Source organism: Hippocampus comes, unplaced genomic scaffold, assembly GCF_001891065.2.
Source record: "Hippocampus comes isolate QL1 unplaced genomic scaffold, H_comes_QL1_v1.1 scaffold130, whole genome shotgun sequence".
NCBI lineage: Eukaryota > Metazoa > Chordata > Actinopteri > Syngnathiformes > Syngnathidae > Hippocampus > Hippocampus comes.
Genome location: NW_017842057.1, coordinates 769,082 through 786,656, shown reverse-complemented (window position 1 = coordinate 786,656; position 17,575 = coordinate 769,082). Strand labels below are relative to the sequence as shown.

General features: G+C 39.6%; 1 protein-coding gene across 1 annotated transcript in view; it reads left to right on the top strand.

Moving 5' to 3' along the window:
* Positions 1-5,506: 5,506 nt before the first annotated feature.
* The window catches only part of nelfb (negative elongation factor complex member B), a 31,316-nt gene continuing 19,247 nt past the window's right edge, over positions 5,507-17,575 (top strand). The window contains exons 1-9 of the mRNA XM_019860995.1: positions 5,507-5,739; positions 10,480-10,640; positions 11,367-11,466; positions 14,154-14,384; positions 14,487-14,672; positions 14,779-14,891; positions 14,985-15,087; positions 15,593-15,688; positions 15,790-15,932. Coding sequence (XP_019716554.1) covers positions 5,626-5,739; positions 10,480-10,640; positions 11,367-11,466; positions 14,154-14,384; positions 14,487-14,672; positions 14,779-14,891; positions 14,985-15,087; positions 15,593-15,688; positions 15,790-15,932 — 1,247 coding nt within the window. The 5' untranslated portion in view covers positions 5,507-5,625. The remainder of the gene's footprint in view (positions 5,740-10,479; positions 10,641-11,366; positions 11,467-14,153; positions 14,385-14,486; positions 14,673-14,778; positions 14,892-14,984; positions 15,088-15,592; positions 15,689-15,789; positions 15,933-17,575) is intronic.

The window sequence follows — 17,575 nt, the reverse complement described above, 5'->3', positions numbered from 1 at the left end:
AGTACAGGTAAATTAGTAAAGTTTTTTCTGTCACACTTGTAAAACTTAGAAAATTTCAAGGATCCATTTGTTAGAATAATAGCCTTACTAATGACAACCATTGTAAGATGGTGCAGGTTTAGCTCGGGTCAAGGATCTCATTAATGTCAGTGGCACACTTTTTTGCTCAGTGCTAGTGTGGTGCATTCATCCACAACAACTGCACATTGTCATCTAAATTTTGAAACATTCCTGATGCTTTCATGGAAAAATATTAAGACCTGTTATCCCCTCGATTTCACAAATATTTGTTTGTGGAAGTATGTTCCAAGACTTTCCAGGACAGCCTTTTTGGATAATGAGAATGAGGAACTGGGTACAAATTGACTGCCTGCATCAGTTGTGTCGAATTTGGCAAGCTCAAATGGCTAGCTTGCAAATGGTGTGTCGACACGTATTGCAGCAGTCTGTAAGTGTGTCGGTGAACAATTACACATGGTAAATGTGTTACTTCCACACACAGCACAGGCAAAGTTGTGTTAAAGAAAGTAAAACCCATAACTGTCACTGAAATACTGTAACTGTGAACAAGTTCCAGTGAAAATCATTTAATTGCCTTAAAATGTTGTGCAACAAAATATTACGTTCAGAGTAGCTTTATTTTTGTATTGGTCAATTTCTTGGTACACAATAAAAATAATAAATTGTTTCCATTTTAAAATTTTTATTTTAACGATTAATTTGATCCGTTTGGAGGTATGTTAGTGCCATTGTGTTTAACGGAAGGGTGGCAACAGTTTCGTCTTCGTGTGTATCGTATTTTTACTCATCACGTCATGTATTTTGTCAAAAATGCCAAATTTTCATTTACAGACTGTTGTGCTTTACATTGTGTACTATGAGGTGCAGGTGTATGCCCACCTCAAGGTTCAGGTGACTTGAGAAGAGCCCATAGTGAATCCTCAAGTTCTTTACTTTTGGTTTGCTCATTCATAAAGTGGACCACCCAGTCCTGAATCTTTGCCTCTATTTTTGCAGGGTCAGAAAAGGGAGGCCAGTTGCTCTTTATGGTCGAGATTTTTACGACCAGGTCAGAGCTGTTTGGAGACCACCACTTGTTACTGCAGTTGTAGGAGCCCTGTGCCATAAACTGGCCTTTCTATGTGGAGTTTGCATGTTCAGACCCCACTTGCGTGGGTTCTAGTCCGGTTGACTGATTTGTTTTGGCTGAGTGAGATGAATGAATGAATGAATGAATGAATGAATGAATGAATGAATGAATACTTTATTGTCATTGCACACTTGTTACAACGAAATTCTGCAGGAGCCTCCACCCCCAAGTGCGTCGCGAAGTATAAAAATATAAAAATATATATATAAATACATAGTGATGTCAGCCACTCACCTCTAAGATCAATCACGATCCTTTTTGGCATGCTGGCCAACCTCAAATTTGTTCATACAGTATTTGTTTCCATCCCACAGTCCAACTGTTGCCACCTGAAAATCTAATTATCTATAAAAGCAGTGCTTTTTAACATCCTTAACTGTCATACAAGTGTGAAAATAGTGAACCATTGTGAACTGCCTTAGGACTTGATGGTGCAATCTTTGACCTTAAATCTGCAATGCTATTGAAAACATTTGTTGTAAAAAAGTCGTTTGTGAGCTCAGGCACTCTGGCGTGGATTTTGCATGTTCATCTTGTGCTTTCTGGGGTTGTCTGGCTTCCTCTGGTGTTAAAAAAAATCCTGCATTTTAGATAAATGGATGATTTAAATGTACAATATCAATGTATAGAGGGCTCCATCCTTTTAGCAATTACCCACAATGCACAATGCACAATGCAAGCCATACATGATTCGTGTATGGCTTGTTTATAACAGCCCTCCAATATGGCCGCCGGTAGTGCATTGTGGGTAATTGCTAAAAGGACGGAGCCCTCTATACTTGGGAAGGAATCAGCATGTTAGACCTAAACCAAGCAATATCAACTCCCCTGCTCCAAATTTGTCAATTTTCAGGCGTATCCCCACACAATGCGCCGATAGGATCTAAAACATTTGTCCTCTTAGGGTGAAACCACTCTTTAGTTAATTTGTTTCTGTGCTCTGCAACGACATTGCTTCCGAAACAACAGTGGTGGGAGAAGTCAGTGTTACTTGTGAAATGCAACACCCCTGGCCTGTCATGCGGCTTTGCCTATTACACAAGAATTGCTCCAACTGTGCTCCAGCTCAAATTGTCTGATGTGATCAAGAAAAACACACAATGATGTACCAGTTATTTAAAAACAACATTCTCTCATTATAGTATATCCTATTTTAAAATAATATGCTGCATTGTGAATGTAAATTGCTACATCAAAAAAGTTGTAACTGTCCTCCATTTTACATTTATTTTGTTGCCATTTTTGCTTAAATTACTGCTCATGTGGGTTTCTGTTGGATCATTTGTACAAATTATTTATTGTTAATGTAGCATGTTTATTAAACTACTAGAAAATGATTCAATAAGCTAATTTTTGTTGTGATTTTCAAACTTAAGTTGAATATTTCTGGTCACGTGCCTCATGCTGTAGTGTCAAACTGTAGGGAATCACAGTTCCTAAGATCAAATTTGCACTTTTTAAAAATTGTCTCACCACAACCAATTGCCCTAATTAGGATTGCAACCGAGTCATATAAGTGACTCGGAATATGAATAAGCTGTGTTAATTGTAAAGCTGCAATTATTTAGCCATAATTTGCAATCAATTGACAAAGGTAAGTCACCCTGTTGTTATGAGAGAATTACACTTACTAGTAGTTGGGTAACTGTTGCACCAGAAAGTGCATATTAAGAGATAATCTAGAACACTTGATATAAGATATTGTATATTGTATGGATAAAAACATGAAGACGCCATATATTTTCACCTACAAGAACTGCCAATATGAAGTTTGTCTCCTTTTCCCACATAAGTCTCTACTCTTCTGGAAATAATATCGTTAAAATGACGTGTAATTTATTACATATTTTAATTTGATATATGTATATGGAATGTGCAAAAGAACAATTCTGAAACAATCCTAAATTGTGATTTAATACCATCCTTGTAAAACAGCAACACCAGTTAAAAAGCAATTTGTAAGCTGAAAACAGTTACATTATTTTCTGTTCATATTAACTCTCTCCTCGCTGAAAACTCATACATGCTGTCAGTATGTATCCAGAGTCGTGTTCCTCTTCCAACTGATCAGAGAGAAAAATGCTTTTCTTCAACACCTCATTTGAGCGGGAAGGTCACTTCAAAGCTAGGACCAAGTTATTGCGGCAATCGCTGCGTAGGACGAACAAATGTACCAGTTGTAAAACTTAACAAGGTGTGAATGGCCTCTGTGTGCCCTGGGACTTTCAGTATGCAGACTCAGCCAATGGGAGAGTCTGTGGATAGGATTACACTGCATTTTTGGGGGGTCGGGGGGAAACTTGCACACAATGTTAGGATGACTAAATTATATTAAAGTATCGATAAAAAGTGATGCCACTAAATGCCAGCTGCCAATGGGTTTAAATTCATCAGCTCATTTGCCCACTCTCAGTAAAACCATAACCAAATACAGAACCTCATAAATCAGTGAGGATGGGAAGTAATATCTTGGATGTCACTAACTAGGGATAAAGAAAAAGGTACTGTAATGTTTTCTGAGATGTTTATCGTTATTGCATTGTTTAAGCAATGAATATCATTGTCTCCATAATCAAAAAGTAGACTCAGCATGCAGTAGAAGTAGTAGAAATCTCATAATTGCTGCATGGCGCATTTTGGCATTTACTTTTTACAATATCTTTCAGCTCATCGGTGGAGGGGCAAATGTTGTTTGGAGAAGAAACATACGGTGGCTGGTTGGACTTCTGGGTATAGAGCCTTCTGATTTATCCGTGCATTTCTGAAATATTTTACTGACCTCTTCACCTCCCCGCCATTTGTGTCACCCTACCACCCACCACAACCCTCAACTTCCCAGACCACTCACCCCCAAGTTCTGTTTGTGTAATCACAGCCATCCACCAACTTCAGCTTCAACATTCAATTACCCTCGCTGGCAGAACCCACCATGGGCCCATCATCAGTGTCAATAACCTTTTCTATGGAAACAATTCCAAGGACATCTTATGAATGTGAACAAACAACAAATACATCGTGACAATTCAAATAAAATCACTCACCATCTGGATCTATTTCAATTTGATGCAAGTTTTGGCCCTGAAACTTAGCGAATTATCCTTGTCTGAGAGCCATTTAAACTTCGCTGACCTTGATGAGCTGTACGAGCTTCTCAGGGAGCTAATAAAACAAACAAAAAAAATCATGATGGACTCTGTGTCATACCCATCAATTCTATTGCGTGATGTTTTTGGTAGGTGCGCAGGCCACCAAAGGACGATGCCTCACCACCGTGGCAGTGATGCACTTTTTTCAAAACTCAGAAAATATTGCAGCAATAAAACGTTCCCAGCCAGCCAATCTTAGGGCACTTATAGACAAACAACAACCGTTGTCACTCACAATCATAGCTAAGGACAATTTAGTATTCAATTAACCTAACCTAACCTAACTCCTGACAGGAAGGCCGGAACACGGAATTGAACCCTATACCTGTGCACTGTGAGTCGGACATGATGATGATAATAATAATAATAATAATAATAATAATAATAATAATAATAAATTTTATTTTAAAGCGCCTTTCATGCCACCCAAGGACACTGTACAGACAATAAGGCCTGGGTTTTTTTTCTTAACAGGATTAGGTAACCAAACACACACCACATTTTTCAGACTTTTATTTAATTTGCCTAACATTTTGAAAACTCAATGTATCATTTCCGTTCCACTTCACGATCGATCATATAAAGTTTCAAAAAGAAAACCAGTGACGTTTGTGGTTTTAAGGCGGCAAATTGTGAAGAAGTTGAAAGGGTATGAATATTATTGTAAGCTTATGTTATATTATTAATTATGATTTTATGTTTGAGCATCAAATTATTTCATGTTAAGATTACCTACATTGCATTCTGTTGTTTAATAATTGCTCAAGCATGTTTTTATGTTGATAGATTCTGATTGGCTGTTGAAGTCAAAGGAAGAAGTGATTTTAGTTGCAAAGAGTTTGTTCTCGATCGTGCTGCGCTGCAGAGGACCTTTTTTTTCTCCTTTCAATAAAGCTGCGTTCAAATTGAATCCATCTCTCCTTTTGCCGTTCGTAAAATAGAGCCATCCATTAAAAACAACGAACCCCCTCAACTTACATTATTTTAAAGCACTCTAACATATGACGAAAAAGAACGAATAGCGTTATAAACAAGACAAAGAATAACAATTAACAGTGGGGATAAATACACGTTTACATTGGCTCTCGTTTCAGCACACACACAAATAATGATGGCCAAACAAGTTCTTGAAATATTATGATTTGCAATGAATGCAAATTAAATTAAAAGTTGAATGAGAAGCGGAACCAATGTTCAGCTGTGTTTCGGACGAACTTTTAGTGAAGTGACCACTCATGCCCGCTTTTGGGTGAAAGTTGTCGTGTGTCAATACTCCGGTGGCTACCAATAGGTCCGTGCAATTATTCTGATTCTACAGTCGATGTAAAAATGGAAACAAAAACCTTCGGAGGTTTGCCTGAACTGGGGATATCGAACGGCGAGGATTTGAAAGAAACTCTCACCAACTGCACTGAGCCACTGAAAGCTATCGATCAATTTCAGGTAACCACAGTGTTTCACAGTGCATTTAAGGTTGTTGTTTTAGTTTTGGAAGATGATATCAAGCCAATTGGTCTTAAATGTTTATGTCTGGATTATATGATAACCGCTTACCGCTGCACTTTGTTTGAAGGTACTAGAACAGTTCGCACTCAGTTTTACAATAGTTTATACATCCAGATTTGTGGTAGTCCGATTGCTTTGCGAATCGAGGTTGTGTATGGGTACACGGCCGGCATTTTGGAAAAGCATTTATTATACGCCGTGTTTCCACAAAGCGCATATGGTCTCAAGCGTGTCTCTTGTCTATGGCTGTGGGCGAATGTGCACCTTGATGCCCTCACCGCCCATCCACTATATAGCCCAGGGGTGGGCAAACTTTTTGGCTCGGGGGCCACATCGATTTATAAATTTGACAGGTGGGCCGGGTCAGCACAAGATACGGTACATATAAAAAAACGTATATGTTGACAGTCCATACCAAACATCAACAGAACAAAAGCATTAAAGTATAACCATACTTTTTTTTCATGAGAACAGTGAAACAACTATGGTATATGTCCTGTATGAATGTCCACCTATGTGCACAACATACATGTGTGACAACACAAGCAACAAAGTGCAACAATATATTGCCCAAAAACTGCAGCATACAGTACAGGTTTAAGACAAAATATAACAAAGTTAGGACTATTTGCTACAAAATGAGACGAGTAAAATACCTGGTGACTTTCTTTCCACTCACTCACTGTCTCGAACTTGACCTCCTCTCGATCACCACACAAGACAGCATTGCTCAGCTGATGTCATGCAACGAACTTTTAAACCCAGCCACGGGACGCTCCGAAGTCTTCGATGCCCATAGCGCTATGGAACTCGCTTCCTCTTTTATTAGCAGTCCAGTTTGCGGAAAGTTTTTAGCACGACAACAGTCAAACCATTGCAGGAAACGTTTATTTACTCGACTATCCGTCGAGCCGCAAGCAATTCACTCTGAGCATGGAAACAGCCAGAATCGGACTGAGCAAGAATCGCTTCCTCGTTTTTCAAGGTCTCGTAGATTTGAGTCTTTCAGATTCCAAGCGTCTCCTGAATGTTTCGTACTTTGTAACCATCTTCGTTTAATCAGATACACTTCACTTTCTCTTCTGCGGCCATTACTGTTCCTCTTAATTTGGATGTCATGATCTACAGGACGTAAAAATGTTTGCTATTCCAGTAAAACTCACTGCAGTAAAGAGTCACTTGCATGTCGCTGTTTTGGATCCAATGATAGAAAATAGCGGTGCGGACACACTTATTCCGTCATATCGAACGGGATTTGCTTGACTTGGCGCTACTGCGGGCTACCTATCGTCTCCCCCTCCCTCCCTGTGTTCTGCAACTTCAAGTAACTGCGCCACCTGGCGTTTAAATGCCTGTCATTACAAGTCCAAATGAAATGAATGCAATCGGTGGCATCAAACCTTAATTGTGTACAACCTCCGGCAGGCCGGATTAAAAAGACCAACGGGCCGGATCCGGCCCGCGGGCCGTAGTTCGCCCACCTCTGATATAGCCTGCCACTGCATGTAGCACTATTCAGGAGTTCCCTCATTCTGTTTGGCCATTCGGACAGACAGCCAACAGAAAGCTCACGACTTTTCCCTGGTCGCATATTACGTGACCACCGTACCTGTTATGACACGCCTACTATTTATTTTGAAAAACACTACAGTCAGGGCCAGCGCGAGTCATTTTGGTGCCCTAATTATAAATGCTTTGTGGTGCCCCCCAGAAATGAACAATATCTGAGTATTTGATTTGTTTTGCCTTATTTATTTTGCCTTATTTTACAAAATAACATGTCAGGATTAATGTTTCAAAAAGCTTCACAAAAATACAGTGAAACTCCTCTACAATGAAATCTTGTTTGCAGCAAGAAATTTTTCACGACGGGGTTTTTCACTGTAGCAAATTTGATCTCAGATGTAAACACACACACACACACACACACACGCACACACACACACACACACACACACACACACACACAAAAAGGTATGTGTACTCTTTATTTTTATTTCAATAGTGCATAAGGCGTAGAAAAAAAAGTAGTGTGTTTCTGGTAACCCGACCGACCGAGAATTTCTACGTCGAAAAAAAACTTTACGGTCGGCATTTTTTTTCAAACAACCCTCTACATTTTTGTGGAGAAGGTTTACATCGGTGCAAACTCTCGCGATATTCACGTTGAGCGCGTGCGTCGTTTGCCCTGTCGTCTGTCAACAACATTGAAACATGGCGGCGGCCGCGATCTCCAACGACAGTTTAAACCGCGTTTTCTATGTTACAGTCGCATGCTCGCACCATAATGTGAAGAAAATAGCATCCATTGATGTATCGAAAAAATTCAGCGAACTATTTGATGAACACCACGGGGTGAGTAAAAACCGAGGGCAGAGGAGGACGGTGTCCGGAGCGGGGATAAAACTAAATAGGTGGCGGTGGCGCCGGCCGCGGAGCGGCAGGTTCAATGTCTTGTTGTTTATGGTTATTTTGTTGAAATTTTTGATGAAAAAAAAAAAGATTAAAAAAAAAAAAAAACTTTGTCCGACCTACAGACCCTATGCTGAAATTTCATGTTACCGGAAACACACTATCTTTTTTGTTTGGCCTAAGTATGAGCATACACTTATTTGACACTTCCTATAGTCAGTGTAGAAAGAAAAAAGGGAAAGAAATTGTGAAATTTACGATCAGCATTCACTTTCACATACATAAATTTCTTGGATAATGTCTTTTATCTTGCTTCCTCAGTCTTTCATTTTGATCACTTTTACCCAATCTTCCAGCGTCAGAGCTCTTCTTGTCTTAGCTGCTTGATATCCAAAGGTCCGTTTTATAGCCATTTTAGCAATGCAACGTTCTTGCTGCGTCTGAAACTAACAATAACAAATACTTCCTGGACTACTGCGCATGTGTAAACCAGTGTGGTGGTTACTGTTGCCGTTTCTGAACGAAGCAGTAGAGGTCGCTGTTGGATTTGACTTCGTTGTAGTGAATCTCGTCGCGAGGCAAGAGCAGAGAAAAAGATTTAGTATAACGCAACAGGGTTTTTTTTCGTTGTATGGGGGGCAGGACAGTGGGAATGGTGTTAATACATGAAGATTTTTTCACACTAGGGGGTATTTTTGCCCATGTAGGTTTCGTTGTAGAGGAGTTTCACTGATAAATAATAATAATTAAGCCTTTATAAAGCACTAAGAATGGCACTAGAAATACAAGAATCCAGTGATTCTACAGTTAAATATATTTTTGAACCATGGTACAAACATTTTCTAAATTAATTGTGTTTTTATGTAGGCCTATATTTAAAACACAGGTACATGAAAATGTCAATATAGGGCACTACAGTAAGTATTCCCACCTACGGACTTCGGTCAAATGAAAATTCCTCCACCCGGAATAAAAACATGTGCATTAAAATTTTGACTATGATATTACATTAACGATTGATTTACTGTATAACAATGGAAGTTCCGGTACTCGGAAACCGGAAGCCATATTGAAGCCCACAGTAGCGCAAACTCAAGCAGGTCCCGCTCTATACTACAGAATAACTGTGTCTGTGCCGCCATTTCCTCTCATTGGATCCAAAACGGCGACATGTAAGTGACTCTATTGGCATGAGATTTACTGGAATCGCAAATTAATATTTCATTAATTTCCATTTATGTCCTGTACATCGAGGCATCCAAATGAAGAGGAACGCTAATGACCGTGGAAGAGAGAGTGGAATGCATCCGATTACCTACTCATAGTAAATTGCTTGTGGCTTGACAGACAGTCGGATAAATGATCGTTTCCTGGAATGCTTTCCCTGTTATCGTGCTAAAAACCTTCCGCTAACTGGACCGCTAATTAGACACAAGGCGAGTTCCATAGCGCAAACTATGGCACATCGAGGACTTCGAAGCGTTCCGTGGCTGACTTCAAAAGTTCTTTGCACGATTAGCTGTCTTGTGTGGTGATAGAGGGGAGGCAAAGGTTAGAGACAGTGAGTGAATGGAAAGAAAAGCTACCAGGTTTGTTACTGGTCTCATTTTGTAGCAAATAGTCCTAATTTTGTGGCTAGTCTTGTTCGACTGTATTTTGTTCATATACCTGTACTGTATGCTGCAGTGTTTGTGTTAGAAACAGTTTTTGAACCATATATTTTTTAATTTTATTGCTTGTGTTGTTACATGTACAGTAAGCATTCTCTAGAAAGGAATCATATTTGCATTGACCAATCTTGACTTACAACACAATTTCCTTATGTAGGAAACGACTATGGTACATGTCCTTTAAGAACATGGAAGTATGTTGACAAAATACATGCTCCTTGCCGATGAAAAACTAAATACCTACTGGATTGTCATCACAGCTGGACTTCACAAATTAAATAGTGCTTCATAAACCATAGAGGTGAATTATTTTGTAAATATGCATATTTTGCATAATTCAAATTTTATTTTTATTTGGAGCAGTATTTAATTTTGGAATGACTGTTTCCGCATGTCAAAATTCATAAAAAAATAAATGAATACTAAATAAAAGATCAACAATTATTTCTCAGAGTAAAGTATATTTGGAAAGACGTAATAAAAATGATTCATCCCCAATGACAAAAAAAAAAATGTCAGGGAATTTTAAGTTTGTGGTTGTTGGTTTCGATACTCGATATTGATCGTGACACTTTGATGCATCTTATGGCTGTAGATGGAAAATGGCATCTTGTTGCCAACCCTCCAGTCTGCCCTTCCTTTTCTGGATCTTCACGGAACACCCCGATTGGAGTTTCACCAGTCAGTCTTTGATGAACTCCGGGAAAAGCTGATGGAGCGAGTGGCTATGATTGCTGAAGGCAAGGAGGAGGACAGGTATGACAGTTGGATATCTATCGCTTCCATTTTTGACTGCTTGGTGGTGCTATATGCATTTCCGCTCTGACAAATGTATGCTGAGTGTTTTAAAAATAATACTTAAACTACAACTTCCAAATAAACCTCACTTTATCAAATCTAAATACATGGACATTATTGCCTAGGTAGGCTTTTATTCAAAGTTGTTCTCGGCAGCACGTCACAGTGTCAAACGACAGAGTCGACTTGTTGTGGGACTCTGTTTTGCGCTGTTTGCCACAACAAACTGTTGATACCGACTTCAACAACATGACCCTGTCCTGAAATAAAGTTCAGTCACTTACTCAGGGCGCTAAAAAACGATTGAATTACGCTGATGCCGTATTGTACGGTGCCTGTTGTCAGTGCGGCGGCTCGAGCTCTAGCAAACAGAGAAAACCCGTATCTGCTGCCATCCTAAGAAGGGACAAAGAGGCTGGTCACTCTCATGTTTATGTAGCCTGGAAATGTCTGTGTGGATGGTATACATGGTGCCGACAAAGCCTCGGGGCAAAATTTTGTATAGCCATATTTTAGAGGTCAATATATTTGACTTGGTCGACCTTTCTTGCTAGTCCTAGTCACAAGTGACATTACAATTGACATCCTATCCAGAGTGTTCATCTGGGACTCAAAAACCATAATTAACTTCAGCTTCAGAAGATGCCAGTCCCAATGTGTTTGTTGTTTTTCATACATGTACAGATATGGGAAGCTTGAAGAATTACTGGAGAAAAGCTTTCCACTGGTCAAGATGCCATCCATTCAACCAGTGGTGATGCAGGTGTTGAAACATTTGCCCAAGGTAAGTGTTGGAAAAGAAATTCTAAATATTAGGTGTTTTTACTTTGATAAAAAGTATTAACATCATTGAGATTTGTGCAACTATCAAGTTTATCAGTCTCCCCGGGCCTGCGTGGGTTTTCTCCGGGTCCTCCGGTTTCCTCCCACATTCCAAAAACATGCATGGCATGCTGATTGAACACTCCAAATTGTCCCTAGGTGTGAGTCTGAGCGCGAATGGTTGTTCGTTCCTGTGTGCCCTGCGATTGGCTGGCAACCAGTTCAGGGTGTCCCCCACCTACTGCCCGAAGACAGCTGGGATAGGCTTCAACACCCCCCGTGACCCTAGTGAGGATAAAGCGGTTCGAAAATGAATGAATGAATGAAGTTTATCAGTTTGAACATTACCAGTAAATATCTTGTCCTAGTGGTGTATTCAATTACACAGATGTCGAATATAATTTGCAAATCACGGTATTCTGTTTTTATTTATGCTTAACACAATATTCCTACTTCATTGAAAATTTTTGTACTTTGTAGTTATCGGGGGAGTCTTGAGTTCCTCTGACTTTGTCTGTTCTTTGCCTTGGCTTTCATTTTAAAGGCCTTGATAAGTGAGCCCCAAGAATTATCTTCGATCATGAAAAAGGTGACTGCTCAATAAGCAAACTGCAGGCATTTTGTCCAAGCCTTTTCAGTTGCTGGTCCCTCTCTTTGGAATGACCTCCCACTGAACAGTCAACAAGCCCCCTCGCCACATGCGACAAGCCCCCTCATGTCCCATCTTTAAAACCCGTCTCAAAACTCATTTGTATTCTTTGGCTTTTGACTCAGCATGACTCAGACTTGATTTTTAGTTTTACTGTTTTTGTACTTTCTACTGTCTTTGTTATTAATTTATTGTTTTATTGTTTATTGTTGTATTTATGATATTTGCACTATGTACAGCGCTTTGTATACAGCAGTGGTTGTTTTAAAGTGCTCTATAAATACAGTTGAGTTGAGAGTTGAGAAGATAAAGGAAAAAAAATGTCCGATTTTTTTGTGACCTTTCCACATCCTTTTGTTTTTAATACAACGAGCAGAGTAGCCCTGAACCAAAAATCTTAGGGGAGCACATGAATCACAAATTTACCTATGAAGTAAATATTGGCGTTACCACTCATTTTCACTAGTAGTAGTACAGTACAGTGAAACTCCTCTTCAACGAAATCATGTTTGCAGCAAGAAATTTTTCACAACAGGGGGTTTTTCACTGTAGCAAATTTGAACTCAGATGTATGCACACACACACACACACACACACACACACACAAACGTATGTGTACTCTATTATTATTCCAATAGTGCATAAGTATGAGCACACACTTATTTGACACTTCATATAGTCAGTGTAGAAAGGAAAAAAAAGTCAAAGACATTGCGAAATTTACGATCAGCATTCACTTTCACTTACATCAATTTCTTGGATAATGTGTTTTATTTTGCTTCCTCCGTCTTTCATTTTGATCACTTTTCCCCTCTCTCCCAGCATCAGAGCTCTTCTTGTCTTAGCTGCTTGACATCCAAAGGTCCGTTTTGTAGCCATTTTAGCAATGCAACGTTCATGCTGCGTCTGAATCTAACAATAACAAATACTTCCTGGACCCGGTGGCTTTTCTTTCCACTATCTCACTGTCTCTAACTCGACCTCCCGTCGATCGCCACCTAAGACAGCGTTGCTCAGCTGATGTCATGCAATGAACTTTTAAGACAGCCACGGGACGCTGGAACTCGCCTTCTCTCTAATTAGCGCTCCAGTTAGCGTAAGGTTTTTGGCATGATAACAATTAAAGCATTCCAGGAAACGTTTGTTTATTTGACTGTCCGTCGAGCCACAAGCAATTTACTCTGAGCAGCTAATCGGATGCATTCCACTCTTGTCTTCCACGGATCTAGCGACAGTATCTACACACATAGACAGTGAGGTGCCTCTTGGCCAATCGAAGGCCAGGATGATGCTCGGTAAGCCAATGGCAGAGCAGCTATGAGTATGTTGCGTTCAGGAAACTCGCAGCTGTGACCGAAATAAACATCGTTCACTACGTAAACCAGTGTGGTGGTTGCTGTTGCCGTTTCCGAACAAAGCAGTAGAGGTCGCTGTTGGGTTAGACTTCGTTGTAGTGAATGTCTTCGCAAGGCTGGAGCAGAGAAAATGATTTCGTATAACGCAACAGGGGTTTTTTTGTCGTATGGGGGGCAGGAGAATGGGAATGGTGTTAATGCATGAAGATTTTTTCACATTAGGGGGTATTTTCGCCCATGTAGGTTTCGTTCTAGAGGAGTTTCACTGGAGTACTTATAAATGGGCCGAAGTGCAGAGCAGAGGTTTGTAAAAAAGTAACACAAATATAAAACCTGCAAATTTGTGAAAAAATAAAAAATAATGAAAATGTGATGCGCAGGAAAAAAGTTGCCTTTTTTAAGTCATTGTCAAATAGTTTTAGGGGCACATAAAGCCACCTCTGATTAGAATTTTCTGTTGACCAATGTCATTAATGAGCATAAATAACATAAATGGGAAGTTCAGCAAATATATTATTTCAGAAATGTATATCAAACTGGTAGCCCTTCGCATTAATCAGCATCCAAGAAGTAGATCTCAGTTTCAAAAGGTTGGTGACATGATACAGGGTTACAAAATCTACATACTACTGTGAACCCCTCCAGGTACCAGAAAAGAAACTGAAGATGGTCATGGCTGACAAGGAGCTTTATAAGGTGTGTGCTGTGGAGGTGAAAAGGCAGATCTGGCAGGACAACCAGGCCCTATTTGGGGATGAGGTTTCACCTCTCCTAAAGCAGTATATTGTGGAAAAAGAAGCAGCTCTCTTCAGCAGTGATCTCTCTATTCTGCATAATTTTTTCAGTCCATCTCCAAAAATGCGACGTCAAGGCGAGGTGGGTGTAAATACCACGAAACTGAATAAACACATTAACATGAGCACAATATTCTACAAAGATGTTTACTAACTATTTTGTTTGTTTGTGTGTGCGTGATAGGTGGTCCTGAAGCTGACCCAGATGATTGGGAAGAACGTAAAGCTTTATGATATGGTATTGCAGTTTTTGCGGACGCTGTTCCTACGAACACGAAATGTCCACTACTGCACTCTTAGAGCGGAACTGCTAATGTCTCTCCATGACTTGGACATCAGTGAGATCTGTTCTGTCGACCCCTGCCACAAGGTAAGAAGGGATAGCATTGTTTTTTGTTTTTTTTCTAATGTCTTTATGAGCCATTAAGTAATGGGATTCATGATTTAAATGAATTGCGTTTTTAATTATTTTGCAGTTTACATGGTGCTTAGATGCTTGCATCCGAGAGAAATTCGTGGATGGAAAGCGAGCCAGAGAGTTGCAAGGGTTCTTAGATGGAGTCAAGAAAGGACAAGAGCAAGTCCTTGGGTAAAAAAAAAAAAAATAAAAAATGGGACTCGCTTCGCAAAGCTTTTGTGATTGTTGTTGTATGTATTGTTGGTGGCCTTCTGTACTTTTCAGGGACCTGTCTATGATCTTGTGTGACCCATTTGCTTCGAACACCCTGGTGCTAACCATCATGAGGAACCTGCAAGAGCTTCTTAGCCAGGATGCTTTACCCAGGGTGAGCGAGCCAATACACATTTTTTAAGTCTTTAATTGGAAGCGCTTCAGTTGACATCATGTACATTTAAGGTTTACGTTTTTGCAGCAAACAACACCTTTTTAGACGGAAGAAAATCGTTGCTTGAGCAATAAGTCACATAGTTGTGACTTTGCTCAATTGTTCCCTAACCTGATCCTACCTCATTGTAAACATATCTTCGATGCAAAGTCAGTGTACATAACAAGTCTTTGCAGGCTTTTGTCATGACAAAGCCTTTGATAATGCCTCTATCCTTTAGTACCTTTGCCTTCTTCCTGAATTCTGTGTTCTTTGCATAGTTATCACACACCAAGATTTCAGTTCATCAAATTAATTTTCATATCACACAGCGACAACCCAAGGAAATACAAAAAGCAATTTCTAAATGGCAATTAATTTATTCATATACAGTACACACACACACACACACACACACACACACACCAACAATCATCTGAAATCATGTTGCCCTATTTGTCAACAGGATAGTCCTGATCTGATGTTGCTTCTAAGGATGCTGTCTCTTGGTCAAGGAGCGTGGGATATGATTGACAGTCAAGTTTTCAAAGAACCTCGTTTGGTATGTACAATTGTCACCTTACATGTACTTGTGCAACATTTGCTTGGTTTCGTTTCAGTAAATGTGAATGATTTTCTTACTCTGCACACACTCGCACTCAGGATTTGGAGCTCATGACCCGCTTTCTGCCTGCCATGATGTCTGTGGTTGTGGATGACCACACCTACAGTGTGGAGCAGAAACTTCCCACTGAAGAGAAGACCTCACTCTCCTATCCTACCACTTTGCCAGATGCCTTTACCAGGTAAAAGCTTATAGAATAAAAAAATCCACCCATCTTTTCCAAAATTCAGTAATTTATTTCAATCATTTCATTTGAGATAATGGTGCTTTTTTTCAAAAGCATTCACATACCCCTTGACTATTGCACATTTTTCCCATTCGTTTACAACCACAATGTAAATGTATTTTGTTTTATTGTATTTTTTATCATTTTGAACTGTAAGGAAAATGGTACACTGTTTAGAAATATTTCTGCAAATAAAATCAGAAAGGTGCAGCTTTGGAAAGTCGTCAAGCCCCATGAGAGCTTCCTTTTGCTGAATTTCCAGTCAAAATTATTTTTAGGTGTGCCTCTAACCAGGTTTGCACAGTCAAGACAGAATTTATTGAAGCTCAGTCAGATTGGAGAGTGTCTTTGAGTAGATTTTCAATCGGATAGTTCTGTGCTTTGCCAAGCAATTTGAATATTGCCTATGTTGGGTAGAATCTTTGCATCTGCAAAAAAAATAAAATAAAAAATTGATATGTCAGGTATGTATGTGGGCATGTACGTTGGTGTGTGTGTGTGTGTGTGTGTGTGTGTGCGTGTGTGTGTGTGTGTGTGTGTGTGTGTATATGTGTGTGTATATATATGAACACCATTTGGTGCCCTAACGCCAAAATTAAGGACATTTGATGCTGTCCAAACATCGATTATGTTGCAGTGTAGAGCCCCTCTAGCTGCAAAGAGAACCCACATTGATTATCATAATTTACTTGGTTTATGTGCCACCCCAAGCTAATGCAAATGTTGCTATGGAAACACTACAGCGTGCACTAGACAAACAGATGGCTGCGTACGTCTCTATTATAATAGCAATAGAAGACTTTTATCATGCAAGCAATAAGTCTTTGGTGTGAGGCCATTCTCAAATTGCGACACACAGCCATTGTATGATGTTAACTTCCTGGACTGTCCTCCCATTGCACTCAAATTCTTTGTAAGAGTTTTGACATTGCTTAGCCACTCCAACTACATACACTTAGCACTTCCTGGTTCACTACTCCTGTCCTGTTCTCATTGCATTTCTTCATCACAGAGTGTACTACAGTGCACATATAATGTAGATCAGAGGTGCCAAACATATGGCCCGCAGGCCGGAACCGGCCCCCAAGGCGGTTCCATCAGGCCCGCAGGATAATTTAAAAGTGAAAAAATGCACAAAAGACAGGGAATTAATATTTTTAATAAGGTGCAATTCGTGGAGTATCCGCTAGGGGACACACTGTTTTGATCAGAGTAGAAGACAACATTGTTATGATCAGAGAAGAACACCACAGCCACCTCATCTGCCACTGAGACAGACCCAACACCGCAGACGCTATCAAGGACATGTGAATACTTTATTCTTTACACATTTAATAGCACTCTCCTTAGTTTGTAAGGTGTAGGCAGGGATTAAATTTAGATTTTATATGCACATGTGTAAATTATTTTAAAATTCCCTTCTTTATAAATCTCGTTTAATCTTAAAGTGCACTGCTATATTTTTCACTACCAATTACTTGATAAAGTTTTGTGCCTTTGTCCAATCAGTGGGATCAGTTCCAATTCATATATGTGAATGATAAAAGTAAATTGCAAATTTGTCTAAGGAAATCTAAGGTGCTTCATGAAATGTTTTG